This window comes from Bos taurus, chromosome 15 (assembly GCF_002263795.3).
Source record: "Bos taurus isolate L1 Dominette 01449 registration number 42190680 breed Hereford chromosome 15, ARS-UCD2.0, whole genome shotgun sequence".
Taxonomy (NCBI): domain Eukaryota; kingdom Metazoa; phylum Chordata; class Mammalia; order Artiodactyla; family Bovidae; genus Bos; species Bos taurus.
In genome coordinates this window covers 65,800,378-65,816,580 of record NC_037342.1, presented here as the reverse complement: position 1 = coordinate 65,816,580, position 16,203 = coordinate 65,800,378, and the positions used below count along the sequence as shown (strand labels likewise).

The 16,203-nt window shown below is 43.4% G+C and overlaps 1 protein-coding gene across 3 annotated transcripts in view; it reads left to right on the top strand.

Moving 5' to 3' along the window:
• Positions 1-16,203, top strand: part of SLC1A2 (solute carrier family 1 member 2) — a 169,834-nt gene that overhangs the window by 120,070 nt on the left and 33,561 nt on the right. For 2 of the 3 annotated variants that reach the window (XM_002693523.7, XM_005216398.5), the window contains exon 7: positions 11,018-11,251. The exons of the other annotated variant lie outside the window; for it this stretch is intronic. In XM_002693523.7, coding sequence (XP_002693569.2) covers positions 11,018-11,251 — 234 coding nt within the window. The remainder of the gene's footprint in view (positions 1-11,017; positions 11,252-16,203) is intronic. 3 annotated transcript variants of the gene reach the window in all.

Here is a 16,203-nt window from a genome sequence, read left to right as displayed (position 1 = left end):
CCCTACAATGGTCCTGTATGCCTACCTGGGAATAAAGTAAAACCACTCTTAGACCAAACAACACTTGTGTTCTGTTTGCCACGGGAATTCTGGGTTACAGAGTCCTTCACTCTGCCTGTTCCAGCCCCCTGCACCTGCCTCCCCAATCCTCCTCCACTTTCCTTCCCCTGAAATTCCACCTGTTTCATCTCTTCTTCCTTTTCTTGGCCCTTACTTCCCACCTTACAAGGAAAAAATCTGTTCTCAACTTGTATTTTATCACCAAGTACAGTGATGTGCCTGTAGTAAATTCCTACTAAAACTTCAGGAACAAGTGGGCGAGCTGAAAGCCCCAGGGTCTCAGATCAAGAAGATGTTCCTCATGATTTCATGAACCATAGTTAATAGTTCAGGTCTGTTCTGATCATTGCTTTATTGACTTTGGAAACACGGAAAAGATTCTCGTACAATAGTGTGTTCTTTTCAATTATTGTATTGATTCTTCAACTTCCCAGGCAAGGCTAGATTTCTAAATATTTCTTTTGTGTGAAGATTTAAAGTCACACACAATGTCATGCTGTAAAAATATTTTAAAATATCTTTTAAGGACTTCTCTGGTGGTCCAGTGGTTAAGGCACCATGCTTCCAATGCAGAGGGCGTAAGTTCGATCCCTGGTTGGGGAACTAAGATCCCACATACTCACGGCCAAAAAAAAATAGTCTTTTGTCTTTTGAATCCATTCTGAGCTTGCTGAAAGTTTAATAAATGGTAATATGTAAAACTTCCTCCAGCCCAGCATTTCTCATGATGTACTCTGCATATAAGTTAAATAAGCAGGGTAACAATATACAGCCTTGACGTACTCCTTTTCCTATTTGGAACCTGTCTGTTCCATGTCCAGTTCTAACTGTTGCTTCCTGACCTGCATACAGGTTTCTCAAGAGGCAGGTCAGATGGTCTGGTATTCCCATCTCCTTCAGGGTTTTGCAGTTTATTGTGATCCACACTGTCAAAGGCTTTGGGTCCGTCTAGTCAAAGCTATGGTTTTTTCCAGTAGTCATGTATGGGTGTGAGAGTTGGACTATAAAGAAAGCTGAGAGCTGAAGAATTGATGCTTTTGAACTGTGGTGTTGGAGAAGACTCTTGAGAGTTCCTTGGACTGCAAGGAGATTCAACCAGTCCATCCTAAAGGAGATCAGTCCTGGGTGTTCACTGGAAGGACTGATGTTGAAGCTGAAAGTCCAATACTTTGGCCACCTGATGCGAAGAGCTGACTCATTAGAAAAGACCCTGATGTTGGGAAAGATAGAAGGCAGGAGGAGAAGGGGACGACAGAGGATGAGATGGTTAGATGGCATCACTGACTCAATGGACATGGGTTTGGGTAGACTCCAGCAGTTGGTGATGGACAGGGAGGCCTGGTGTGCTGTGATTCATGGGGTCGCAAAGAGTCGCACGTGACTGAGTGACTGAACTGAACTGAATATGCAATGCAGAACAGGCCTCTTAGTTTTAAACATTAAAGATCTGCCTTTACTTCCTAGAATTCCTAGCAAAGTGAGCACCCTCAAGTATGCAGCTCAGTTTTCTTTACTATGATGCCAATGATGTGGGTTGTGTATGAAAATTCCTTCCTTCATCCATGCCATGTCATTTCCACTGAGCCCTTGAAGCAGGAGGAATCTTCTAGGAAATCAAATGAGTCATGGGATAAAGTGTAGCCTCCCTTCTCCCCAGGGATGGAGTGGGTGTGGATCAAAATGTTTCCTCCTCACTGAAACCAAAACTCCTAAAGATTTAACATCATATCCCTGGAGATGAAGAGCAATTGTGAGTCAGGAGCAAGGCCTATGGAATGGTTTCTGACAGCTGCTTGGTTACCACATCCAGCCCAGCAGTCTGGAGGGTGTAGTATGACATGAGATGTCAATCCTACACATTTATTTCATTCTTCAGCTGCCTTGCCAGCAGTTGATAACGATGTGTATAAGAAGGTTCTGGATAAAACAGCCAACCACATCTTAACTGACATCCTCAAGGCTTAAATCATCAGAGTTCTTTTGTAGTCTTCTTTATGCAATAATAAGAACAGTAATAATAGTTAAATAACAAACTAGTGCTGCCATATGACCCTACAATCCCCCTCCTGGCCATATACCCCCCAAAAATATGATCCGATAGGATACATGCATCCCAATGTTCATTGCAGCGCTGTTTACAGTAGCCAAGACATGGAAGCAACCTAAATGTCCATTGACAGGTGAATGAGCAAAGAAGATATGGTACATATGTACAATGGAATATTAGCCATTAAGGAGAATGAAATAATGCCATATGTAGTAATATGGTTCGGAGAAGGCAATGGCACCCCACTCCAGTACTCTTGCCTGGAAAATCCCATGGACGGAGGAATCTGGTGGGCTGCAATCCATGGGGTCGCTGAGGATTGGACATGACTGAGCAACTTCACTGTCACTTTTCACTTTCATGCATTGGAGAAGGAAATGGCAGCCTACTCCAGTGTTCTTTCCTGGAGAATCCCAGGGACGGGGGAGCCTGGTGGGCTGCCGTCTATGGGGTCACACAGAGTCGGACACGACTGAAGTGACTTAGCTGTAGCAGCAGTAATATGGTTGGATCTAGGGATTGTCATGCTGAGTGAAGTAAGTCAGACAGAAAAGGAGAAATATCATATGACATCCCTTATATGGGGGATCTAAAAAGAAATCATACAATTGAACTTATTTAGATAGCATATTGAAAAGCAGAGACATTACTTTGCCAACAAAGGTCCGTCTAGTCAAGGCTATGGTTTTTCCTGCAGTCATGTATAGATGTGAGAGTTGGACTGTGAAGAAGGCTGAGCGCCGAAGAATTGATGCTTTTGAACTGTGGTATTGGAGAAGACTCTTGAGAGGCCTTTGGACTACAAGGAGATCCAACCAGTCCATCCTGAAGGAGATCAGCCCTGGGATTTCTTTGGAAGGAATGATGCTAAAGCTGAAACTCCAGGACTTTGACTACCTCATGCGAAGAGCTGACTCATTGGAAAAGACTCTGATGCTGGGAGGGATTGGGGGGAGGAGGAGAAGGGAACGGCAGAGGATGAGATGGCTGGATGGCATCACTGACTCAATGGACGTGAGTCTGAGTGAACTCTGGGAGTTGGTGATGGACAGGGAGGCCTGGCGTGCTGTGATTCATGGGGTCACAAAAAATCGGACACGACTGAGCGACTGATCTGAACTGAACTGAACAAAACAGAAACAGACTCACAGACTTAGAGAATGAACTTATGGTTCCCAGGGGGAAGAATGGAGGCAAGAGATGGTTAGAGACTTTGGGATAGACACATACACATTGTTGTATTTAAATGAATGACCAACAAGGTCCTAGTGGATACACAGGGAATTCTTCTCAATGTTATGTGGCAGCCTGGATGAGAGAGGAGTTTGCAGGAGAATGGATATATGCATATGTATGGTTGAGTCCCTTTGCTGTCTATCTGAAGCTTTCACAACATTACTAATCGGCTATACTCTGATGTAAAATAAAAAGTTGTTTAAAAATTTTAGAAAGGAGTAGTAATAATAGCACAAAGCATCACTGAGGAGATTGCTATTAATCTAACAATGCTAGTGTGTGATATGTTAGTCACTCAGTTGTGTCCAACTCTTTGCAACCCCATGGACTGTAGCCCGCCAGGCTCCTCTGTCCATGAGATTTCTCGGGCAAGAATAATGGAGTGGGTTGCCATTTCCTTCTCCAGGGGATCTTCCAACCCAGGGATGGAACCCGTGTCTTCTGCATTGCAAGCAGATTCTTTACTGTCTGAGCCACTAGGATATTAAATTAATAACAGAATTACTAAATTCTTGCTATATGTTCAGCACTTTTTCAATTACTCCCCTGTATCTATTATTGAGAAGGTAATAATTATTATAATTATTATTTTAGGTCATAACTAAGATTTTCCAAATTCCTGCTACATGCCTAATACTGTTCCAGTATTTTACATGCATTGACTCTTTTATTTGTCACAGTAAGACCTAGTGAAAGTGCTGCACTCAATATGCCAACAAATCTGGAAAACTCAGCAGTGGCCACAGGACTGGGAAAGGTCAGTTTTCATTCCAATCCCAAAGAAAGGCAATGCCAAAGAATGCTCAAACTACCGCACAGTTGTACTCATCTAGCAAAGTAATGCTCAAAATTCTCCAAGCCAGGCTTTAACAGTACGTGAACCATGAACTTCCAGATGTACAAGCTGGATTTAGAAAAGGCAGAGGAACCAGAGATCAAATTGCCAACATCTGCTGGATCATCAAAAAAGTGAGAAAGTTCAAGAAAAACATCTACTTCTGCTTTATTGACTACACCAAAGCTTTTGACTGTGTGGATTACAACCAACTGTGGAAAATTCTTAAAGAGATGGGAATGCCAGACCACCTGACCTGCCTGCTGAAAAATCTGTATGCTGGTCAAGAAGCAGCAGTTAGAACTGGACATGGAACAACAGACTGGTTCCAAATAGGAAAAGGAGTACGTCAAGGCTGTATATTGTTACCCTGCTTATTTAACTTATATGCAGAGTATATCATGAGAAATGCTGGGCTGGTTGAAGCACAAGCTGGAATCAAGATTGCCAGGAGAAATATCAATAACCTCAGATACACAGATGAAACCCCCTTATGTCAGAAAGCGAAGAAGAACTGAAGAGCCTCTTGATGAAAGTGAAAGAGGAGAGTGAAAAAGTTGGTTTAAAACTCAACATTCAGAAAACTCAGATCATGGCATCTGGTTCCATCACTTCATGGCAAATAGATGGGGAAACAATGGAAACAGTGAGAGACTTTATTTTGGGGGGCTCCAAAATCACTGTAGATGGTGAATGCAGCCATGAAATTAAAAGATGCTTGCTCCTTTGAAGAAAAGTTATGACCATCCTAGACAGCATATTAAAAAGCAGAGACGTTACTTTACCAACAAAGGTCTGTCTAGTCAAAGCTATGGTTTTTCCAGTGGTCATGTATGGATGTGACAGTTGGACTATAAAGAAAGCTGAGCACCAAAGAATTAATGCTTTTGAATTGTGGTGTTGGAGAAGACTCTTGAGACTCCCTTGGACTGCAAAGAGATCCAACCTGAATATTCATTGGAAGGACTGATACTGAAGCTGAAACTCCAATACTTTGGCCACCTGATGCGAAGAACTGACCCACTGGAAAAGACCCTGATGCTGGGAAAGATTGAAGGCAGGAGGAGAAGGGGACAACAGAGGATGAGATGATTGGATGGCATCACGGACATGATGAACATGAGTTTGAGTAGGCTCTCGAAGTTGGTGATGGACAGGGAGGCCTGGCATGCTGCAATTCATGGGGTCACAAAGAGTCGGACACGACTGAGGGACTGAACTGAACTGAAGACCTACCAAAAATAGGTACTTTGGTGAACCTCATTTTCCCAATGAGAAAACCATGCACATTGGTTAGCTTGCCCAGTGTTGCACAGCCTTAGTAATGGGAATTATAGAAAAGTGTTATTAAACTCAACTTCTATCTGAACCTGGGATCCTCCTCTTATGAGCTGAGTGATGTTAGGTAAGTCAGATACACTCTACACTCCTCATCTTGACCTGTGAGATAGATTGATCATAGAATCCACATCATAGGGTTGCTGTGAGAATTGAGTGAAATTGTGACAAATAGTTGTGGAGCAGTTCCTGTGTGCTGGGACCCGTCTAAGCATTTTATATGAACTAGTATTGTCATTAGGGCTTCCCTGGTGGCTCAGGGGGCTTCTCTTGTGGCTCAGCTGGTACAGAATCTGCCTGCAAGGCGGGAGACCTGGGTTTGATCCCTGAGTTGGGAAGATCCCCTGGAGAAGGGAAAGGCTACCCATTCTAGTGTTCTAGCCTGGAAAATTCCATGGACTGTATAGTTTTCAGTTCAATTCACTGTATAGTTCACTGTATAGTCTGCTGCTGCTGCTGCTGCTAAGTTGCTTCAGTCGTGTCTGACTCTGTGGGACCCCATAGATGGCAGCCCACCAGGCTCCTCCATCCCTGGGACTCTCCAGGCAAGAACACTGGAGTGGGTTGCCATTTCCTTCTCCAGTGCATGAAAGTGAAAAGTGAAAGTGAAGTCGCTCAGTCGTGTCCAACCCTCAGCGACCCCACGTACTGCAGCCTTCCAGGCTCCTCCATCCATGGGATTTTCCAGGCAAGAGTACTGGAGTGGGGTGCCATTGCTTTATAGGGTCACAAAGAGCTGGGCATGACTGAGCGACTTTCTCTTAACTGGTGGCCCAGCAGTAAGAATCTATCTGCACGAGGCACAGGAGATGTGAGTCCAATTCCTGGATCAGAAAGACCCTCTGGAGGAGGGCATGGCAACCCACTCCAGTAATCTTGCCTGGAGAATCCCAGGGACAGAGGAGCCTGGTGGGCTACGGTCCATGGGGTCACAAAGAGTCAGACATGACTAAAGTGACTTAGCACGCTTGCAGGCACAATATTGTTATTACCATTATTATCAATTCAATCCATAACATTTGTTTCTCTGTGCTCATGAATTCCTTAAAAAGCCTGCAAAGCCCTCTGAATCACCTAAAAGAAAGAAAGAAAAACTCTCAATTTCGGTGTGATTTTCATATCCTCATTTTTTGCAGAATGCTTTAAAACACTTTTTTTCAAAATCTGCAAAACATATAGAAAGTAAAACTTTTCATAATCTCACCACCATAGAAATATACAGTAAGAAGTGAAATCTCTCCTCACTGTTTCAACTCTCCTTCTCAGTTAACCTACTACCACCACCATCCATCCACTCCCTATCCACCCACCCACTCATCCGTCCATTTATTCTTTCACTTCCAAAATACTTTTGAGCATGTCTTCTCTGCCAACAACAATGTGATATAATGGAGCCTGGAGGCTCCATGAACTGACTTTCACTCTGTATTGATAAAAAGTTCTAACCCCCATATGGTAACTCTCAGCAAAAGTGACTTTTTGGATAGCCAGAACCTCTCCCAAAGTAAACTGGGAAAATGGAGATTTGTGTTTCTTCCTTACCCTGAATTCAGACAGCACCTTGGGTAATTTTTGGAATGTTTATCTTTATTGACAAGCTCTTCCACCTCTTGAGTTCTCTTGAAATCTGCCCCAAACTGGTAGACCAGTGTTGTTATTGGCAACATGTGGGACAGAACCACAGTGACTTCAGGGCAGGACTGAGAAAGTCCCTCCACTTACCTCTATCCACTCCAAGCATCTGGCCCACCATCTGTCCTGTCTTTGAAAGTCCCCAGTTAATCATTTTAGTGGGTTAAAACTGGAAGCCTAGAATAAGTTGCAGCTAAATAAAGGAAATGGTTTCCAAAGACTAACCAAGGAATATCTGTATTTCAGCCATTGCATATCAGGTTTTATTGCTGAAAACAGTGATTTCTAGATACATCAGAATGACCTGGGGAACTTGTTTGAGGTATAAATGCCCCAAGGCTGCTGCTGCTGCTGCTGCTAAGTCACTTCAGTCGTGTCCGACTCTGTGCGACCCCATAGATGGCAGCCCACCAGGCTCCCCCATCCCTGGGATTCTCCAGGCAAGACCACTGGAGTAGGTTGCCATTTCCTTCTCCAATGCATGAAAGTGAAAAGTGAAAGTGGCTAGCTCTGGGAAATTCTAACTCAGTCCCTATGTGGTGGGTCTAGGGAATCCATGTTGTTTCAGGCAGGCCAGGTGATTTGGAGGCAGGAGTCTTCGGTTACACAGACTGAGATCGGAGTACATTAGTGCTGTGGATGAGCCTGTTTGTGGAGTAGAGAGCAGACCTTGGTGAGAACCTTAAGATAACAAGAACTGAGGTGCGAAGTGGGCGGAGGAAGGAAAGAGTGATGCAACAGTAAGAAAAAGATGCCACGGGCCAGTCCTGGATGAATCAATGGCTTTGAAAATGCTGCCGAGAGCTGAGGATACAGCCAGTTTCAGGGCAGCATGGGAGCCATTCCCTCTCCCAACTCTGTAGTCATATCCTTCTGATTTAGAAACTGCTGGGCATCACTTGACTTTAGAAACCTCACGAGAGTTCTCAGCCTCTTCATGCACTTTGGTTTACGGCTTTGGTTGTTTGCTTCATCACTTTAAGTGGTGATCTTGAGCGCTTGCTCATAAAATCACCTGTAGTTGGGTGGCAGTAGCCTGTGAGATACCTTGAAAGTGAAAGTGAAAGTCACTCAGTCATGTCTGACTCATTGTGACCCCAGGGACTGTAGCCTGCCAAGCTCCTCTGTCCTTGGAATTCTCCAGGCCAGAATACTGGAGTGGGTAGCCGACTCCTTCTCCAGGGGATCTTCCCAACCCAGGGATCGAACCCAGTTCTTCCACTTTGCAGGCTGATTCTTTACCAGCTGAGCCACCAAGGAAGCCTTAGGAAGTCTCTTTTAACTCGGACTTGACTCATTCAGCATGGTGACTAGGGGACATGGAGCAGATGTGTGGAAACAGAACATGCAAGGGACCCCTGTGTCAGGGGGGTTCCCCATGGCTCAATGGGTAAAGAATCTGCTTGCAATGCAGGAGACACAGGAGCTGTGGGTTCAGTTCCTGGGCTGGGAAGATCCCCTGAAGGAGGAAATAGGAACCCACTCCAGTATTCTCACCTGAAAAATCCCATGGACAGAGAAGCCTGGCAGGCTACACTTCACAGGGTCGAAAAGAATTGGACATGACTGAGCGGCTAAGCATGCACACCTGTGTCAGCAATCGGAGAGCTAATGGTGCTGACAAGGATTGGTGGGGGCAGGACTTCTGATAGTGTGTCCATATATGAAAGTTCAAAAATGTGATCACGGACTTCCCTGGTGGACCAGTAATTAGGATTTTGCCTTCCAATGCCAGAGGTGCAGGTTTGATTCCCTTCCCTGGTGGCTCAGATGGTAAAATGTCTGCCTACAACGTGGGAGACCTGGGTTCAATCCCTGGGTCGGGAAGATCTCCTGGAAAAGGGAAAGGCTACCCATTCCAGTATTCTTGCCTGGAAAATCCCATGGACGGAGGAGCCTGGTAGACTACAGTCCATGGGGTCACAAAGAGTCAGACACAACTGAGCGACTTCACCTTCCTTCCTTCCTTGGGGAGCTGAGATACCACATGCCTTGTGGCCAAAAATCCAAGGCATAAAACAGAAGCAGTATTGTGACACATTCAGTAAAGACTTAAAAAATCCACATTAAAAAAAACAAACAAACCTAATTCTCACACCAATCCCATGAGGTTGTAGTTAGCCTCTCTAAGCCTTGACTTGCACATCTGTAAAATGGAAATAAGTCATCAACGAAGGTTATAGAGCTGGTAAATGGCTGGATAAGCTCCACACCTCGTGGAATTGTGCATATGACTCTCATCCACGCCTCATGGTTTGGCTTTAATCCAGGAAGTGCTTGCTTGCTCCAAACACAACTGATAGAAAAAAACCCACCAAATCTGCTCGCTGTCCTTCTCTTTTTTCTGACTCCCCTCCCCCAGCTGGGAGCCTGACTTCATTTGCCCCACAGTCTTTCTTTCAAATATATTCATAATTCTTAATAAGGTAGCAATGTTCCCACAGACATATTCATTTCAGTCAGAAGTGTCACAGGCTGAACAATTTCATGCTCCAATACCAGCAGGTTAAGCAGTGAAAAAGGGGTGTTGCCAAACATATGATGGAGAAGGCGATGGCACCCCACTACAGTACTCTTGCCTGGAAAATCCCATGGACGGAGGAGCCTGGTGGGCTGCAGTCCATGGGGTCGCTAAGAGTCGGACACGACTGAGCGACTTCACTTTCACTTTTCACTTTCATGCATTGGAGAAGGAAATGGCAACCCACTCCAGTGTTCTTGCCTGGAGAATCCCAAGGACAGGGGAGCCTGCTGGGCTGCCGTCTATGGGGTCGCACAGAGTCGGACACGACTGAAGCGACTTAGCAGCAGCAGCAGCAATGTGAAAAGTATACCCAAGGTGAGAGAAAAAACATGGTTGGCTGAATGAAGAATGAGGACGATAGTAGATTGTTTCCAAGCATACTATAAAATAATAATAATATAGACATATAAAATAAGTTTATCTTAGGATAGATTGATAGGTGACAAATTGTTTGCTTCTGTACAAAAAGCTGCAACTGCTCCTTCAAGGAAGTGGTTTGGTGGGTAGAGGTGAAAACCCCCAGTGGTAGAGTTTCACAGATCTGAGATTATTCTCCTCCTCCTCTTTCCTGGTTTCATGATCTTGGGCCAGTCATGTAAGTTTTCCAAACCTCAATTTCCTCATTTGCCAAACAGCCATAATGAGATCTTGGTTTTAGGGTTGTGGTAAGAATTAAATGTGTGGATCTCTCCCCATAATGCTTGAAATATGATGAGTGGCAGCCAGCATTCTTGTTGGAGTAAGTATGGAAAGAAATACTTTCAAACTTGGAAGTGATAAAATCACATTTCTCTAAACATGTTCGTTGGCTCATATGATTTTCTTGTTTGGGCAGCTCTCTCTCTCTTTCTCTAGATTCCTTCCAAGCCAAAAACAAAGCACAATTTACAAACACCAGTGTTCATAAATTGATGAAACTCGGATAATTTTTCTTGGAAGCTCTAGATTTATTCTCAGTTTTCAAGAAAGGAGATATGGAATAGAGAAGTCAAACAAGATTAGTAAAGATGTAACCTGGGTGTCTCTTAACTTTAAGCGTGGTGCTTACTTAAGAGGTGGTAAAACTTGTCTCCTCTAGCCCTAAAAAATTACCTGAGCAACAAAGTTTATCTTGGGATTTTTCATCAGAGCAGGAGCCACTGGGTCCATAGGAAAGATTTCAGATGATGTGGCTAGTCAGAAGCAAAATATAGTATGTATTGAATCTCCTGGTCCTCTTTTGTAAACACTCTTTGTACAGAAATGTGGAGGGTTTTCCTCAGGGTATGGTACCTAGGAGGGCCCAGATTTTAAATTCTAAATCCCATCACCAGCTCTTTCATGCTTTTTCTTTTCTATTTTTCAGGTACTCTCCCCTGGGTATTGCCTGCCTAATCTGTGGGAAGATCATTGCAATCAAGGACTTAGAAGTGGTTGCTAGGCAACTGGGGATGTACATGATCACGGTGATTGTCGGCCTCATCATCCATGGGGGGATCTTTCTCCCCTTGATTTACTTTCTAGTGACCAGGAAAAACCCTTTCTCCTTTTTTGCTGGCATTTTCCAAGCTTGGATCACTGCCCTGGGTACCGCTTCCAGGTAGAGAACACAAGAAATCACCATTTCTCTCTGCTCGCTCCTTTAACTTGCCACTCCTTTTTCAAAATCTTCCCATCACAATATTCAATGAGAACACTTTTCACATATTATTAAAATATTTTTGAAAAAGTAGAACACTGTAGATTCTTGGATCCTTTTAGGAACTTTTGATTTTTCTGCTGAACTTTTTGCTGGTATGCTGCTGTCCTGGAACTATGATCTCATATAACATTTCCCAGGTGAATGCATACTGTTCATCTTTAGGCATAATTTGCCACATATAGCATTAAGGAAAAGTGTTAGTAGCTCAGTCATGTCCGATTCTTTGTGACTTCATGGACTGTAGCCTGCCAGTCTCCTCTATCCTTGGTATTCTCCAGGCAAGAATATTGGAGTGGGTAGCCATTCCCTTCTTTAAGAGATCTTCCCAACCGAGGGATTGAACCAGGGTCTCCCACATTGCATGCAGATTCTTTATGATCTGAGCCACCAGGGAAGCACATATAGCATTAGTTCAGCTTTAAATATTTTCCAAAAGGGTGTAACAGGATGCTATTTTATTTAAGAAATTCTCTCACCTGTGATTTGAAAAATGCTATTACAGCATATCACTCTATTGAGTAATTTTTCAAGAATAAGAGAAAAAGGTTTTGCAGGGTGAATGGTAGATTAGGTGAGATTTTTCAAACAAACCGGAAATCAAACAAGTCTTTGAACCTGTAATGGACTATTCAGTCCCATTGATTTTGAGGAAAGTCCAGTTGGTATTGATTTGACTTGATATTGGCTAAGAGTTGGTTCCTTCTTCGTTACCTAGTTCCAGTGCCTCAGAAGGCAGCGAGGGCTCCAGAGATATGCAGACAAAAAAAGCAAAAACTCTTCTTTCTTGGATACCACTTTGGACTGAATTTAGCAAAAACAAACCAACAAATAACAAAAACAAGTACATAAGAAACACCAAACAATGTCGAACTTCCAAGACTAAGAGAGTTTTATTTTCTCCGCCTGCAATATTTGCTTTTATTTCTGCACATGTATCCTTGGTTCGAGAAACAAAGATTGAGGCCATAAAGTAGGTGGCAGGGAGACAAACAAACTCCGCAACCCACAGCTCAGTGTTATCTCTGGAGTCACAGGTTGGCAGGTCCTTGTTACAGAGCCCATGACCATGCTCTGCCAGGAAGGCAGCTACTCTGTGACACAGAGAAACTGCTGCTTCTGAACTACTGAGCAGGCCATCAGGTTTTTCTTAAGTTACATAATAGGCCCCTAGTGCTGATACCTAGGAAGCCAAATTATATTTCCATCGTGCAAATCAATGAGAAGTTTGGACTAGTAGAATGTAAGGTTTCAGAAAAAGTGAAAATATATACAATCTGGGAGATCTAGATTCTGCATTTGGTTTCCCAAGATGAAGGTAAGCACTCCAAAATTTCCTTTTTCCTTCTTGGTCCTATAAATTTCTTATGGCTAAAGAGTTCTATCCATAAACATCCTGTCTTTTTAGTGAAAAAGTTAACTTTTTTCAAAAATAAAAACAATCAGGTTTAGTTTTATTTTTGTTTTCTGGTTACGAGCATGATGTTTGCTCATTATGACAAGTTCAGACAGTGAATAAAAGTTTGGAGAAAAAACAGGCATCACCACTGATACCTAAGTAGTAACATTTTAGTTAATCTTTACAGTTATGCACATTTCCATTTCTTATTATGTGCAGATATTGTACATTGCTAAAGCAGGTCGAGAAGATCCCTTGCGGAAGGAAATAGCAACCCACTCCAGTATTCTTGCCCGGGAAATCCCATGGACGGAAGCCCAGCGGGCTACAGTTCATGGGATTGCAAAAGAGTAGGACCACAACTTAGTGACTAAACCCAAAACAACAAAATTTTCACTGGTCAACATAAGAGTTATGATATAGCTCTTACTATAACTATATTTATATTACTACTATTTTTCAACTTCGTAATAATACGCTGTATGTACTATATTACAACCACATCCCAAATGTATATTTAAGCCTTGTATATTGAATAGGGCTGTGACACGCATCCTTGTAAATACATCTCTGCAAGGATGTCTGATGATCTCAGGATAAATTTCGAGTTTCTGAATCTGGTGGTAAGCACCTTGATGGTTTTGAAGCATATCACCAGATTACTATTTGGAAAAGTACGTTAGTTTATGTCCCTACTAACTGGGGACATAAAAGCAGTCATTTTAACACTTTCCAAACCTATTGGTGAAAAGTGATCTCACTGAGTTTGCGTTACTCTGATTACTGGGGAGGGAAAACATCTTTTTGTGTTCTTTTTGACCATCCTTCTCTCCCCTCCCCTGCCCTGTGAATTGTTTGTGAGCTCAATTTCTTGTTGGGGTATTCTTTCCTGATTGATTTTCGGCTCTCTTCATGTATAAAAATATCAACTTATGTATCATATGTTGCAAATAATGCCCCTCTTCACTTGATATTTGTCTTAAAATTTTACTGTGCTTTGTATCACTAGCAGATTTTAATTTGTGGAGCTTCCCCGGTGGCTCAGTGATAAAAAGATTCTCCCTGCAGTACAGGAAACACAGGCTTGATCCCTGGCTCAGGAAGATCCCCTGGAGAAGGGCATGGCAACCCACTCCAGTATTCTTGCCTGGAAAATTCCACTGACAGAGAAGCCTGGCGGGCTACAGTCCATAGTGTTGCAAAGAGTTGGACATGACTGAAGCGACTGAGCACAAAGTCATCAATATTTTCCTTTAGTATTTAAAATTCTGACTTTGCTTAGGAATATCTTTTCCACTAAAGATTGTAAAATATTACTTTATATTTTCTTCCAGTGCCATTGTGGTTTTGATATCTATACTATCTCAAAATATTATCTTTTCTTTTGAATGACTAGACAATTATCCTAGTCTCTTTATACAACAAAGGTAAATCTTAAAATCATAGGGAAAACCCAAAATTATATCTAAATCAAAGACAAATTCTTGGGTTATCTGACCAAGACCACAAATATTAGACTCATTTCTCCCCTTTTACCTTGTATTTTGTTTGAAAAAAGAATATGGTTTTAATCTTTGGTTAAAATGTGGCTTTTGCCTGGATGTAGAAAATCCCATGGACAGAGGAGCCTGGTAGGCTGCAGTCCATGGGGTCGCTAAGAGTCAGACACGACTGAGCGACTTCACTTTCACTTTTCACTTTCACGCATTGGAGAAGGAAATGGCAACCCACTCCAGTGTTCTTGCCTGGAGAATCTCAGGGACGGAGGAGCCTGGTGGGCTGCCGTCTACGGGGTCGCACAGAGTTGGACACAACTGAAGCGACTTAGCAGCAGCAGCAGAATTTCTTTTATTTTCTTTTTAAAGTCACTGTGGCAGGAGTCATGTACTGAGAATTAACTCAAGGTTTCTTTCCCATTATGACCACAAGGGAAAAGCCCCAGGGACAGCCAGTTAAATACACTTTCTACCTCCTCGGACCTTGGCCTGAATGGGACATAGAGGGGAGGGTTAGCCCCATTTTCTCAATAGGCACAGGGGCTGGTATCAGGGCAGCCGGATTGGGGTGGGAGTGGCCTGGGACACATCTCGCTGCATCCCCCTGACTTCAGTGCCTGCTGTTAAAACTAATCTGGATAAAAAAAAGAAAAATCTGGAGTACCAGACAGTTATAATCAGCAACATTTGAAGAATGTCATATGACCACGGAGGCAGGAGCCAAAAAAAAAAAAAAAAAAAAAACCAATGTCAGAATGTCAGCCTGTCAATACAAGAAAGACTTAAAATTCTCAAATCCTAATTTGGACTGATGGGGTACATATGGATTTTTAAGACACAAAGCATATTCCCTAGTGGCACTAAGAATATTTTCATGCCTCACCAATTGTGTTCCTTAGTCTGTTGAATTGTCTAAAGACCCTTTGATGACAGTGTGGGGAAATGAATGCAGCAATAATAGTGGATATATTCCAGTCGTCCCAGCAGTGTCCTTAGATTCATACCAGTGAGAATCTAGCTGCCCATTTCAGACCACAGCTGTGCTGCCATTTCAGACCAATCGTGGTGTCCTGGTGACGTCAAAGGGTCTTAGAAAGGGGCTGGGGGTATGGGAGAGGAATAAAGGACATTAAGTGAAAGTTGGAAAAGACTCTGATGCTGGGAGGGATTGGGGGCAGGAGGAGAAGGGAACGACAGAGGATGATTTGGCTGGATGGCATCACGGACTTGATGGACGTGAGTCTGAGTGAATCCCGGGAGTTGCTGATGGACAGGGAGGCCTGGCGTGCTGCGATTCATGGGGTCACATAGAGTCAGACACGAGTGAGCGACTCAACTGAAGTGAAAGTGAAAGTGAAAATATTAGTTGCTCCCTTGTATTCGACTCTTTGTGACCCCATGGACTGTACCCACCAGACTTCTCTGTCCATGAAATTCTCTAGGCAAGAATACTGGAGTGGGTTGCCATTCCCTTTCCAGGGGATCTTCCCCACCTAGGGAGCCAACCTGGGTCTCCTGCATTGCAGGCAGATTCTTTGCCATCTGAGCCACCAGGGAAGCCAAAGGACACTAACTTCTCTTGAAATAGCTGGGGCAGCAAGCCAGGTACAACGACACCCCCGCATGTAAATGAGGCCAGACCCCAACCTTTTCCCTGGGGTTCCTAGGGTTTTTTTAATGAGACGTCTCCAAACATCCATAACTTTTCCCTACCTAAAGCCAAAGAGGAGGCATGAGACAGACCCCTGACCTGAAATCACAAAGAATGGTTCAGTAAGATGACTCTGCCTTCTCTAAGGTTGTTAATAGGGCTTGTGGGTCTGTGGGATGTTAAGGTGCAGATTTAGGAGACCCTAAGTTTGGAGCTTCAGGGTCCTTGGTTCTGAGCTGGTCCTGAAATCTGCGTTTTATTTATCATGCCTGAAGCTGATGGTCCTCTTCCGCTCTGAGAAACCGAG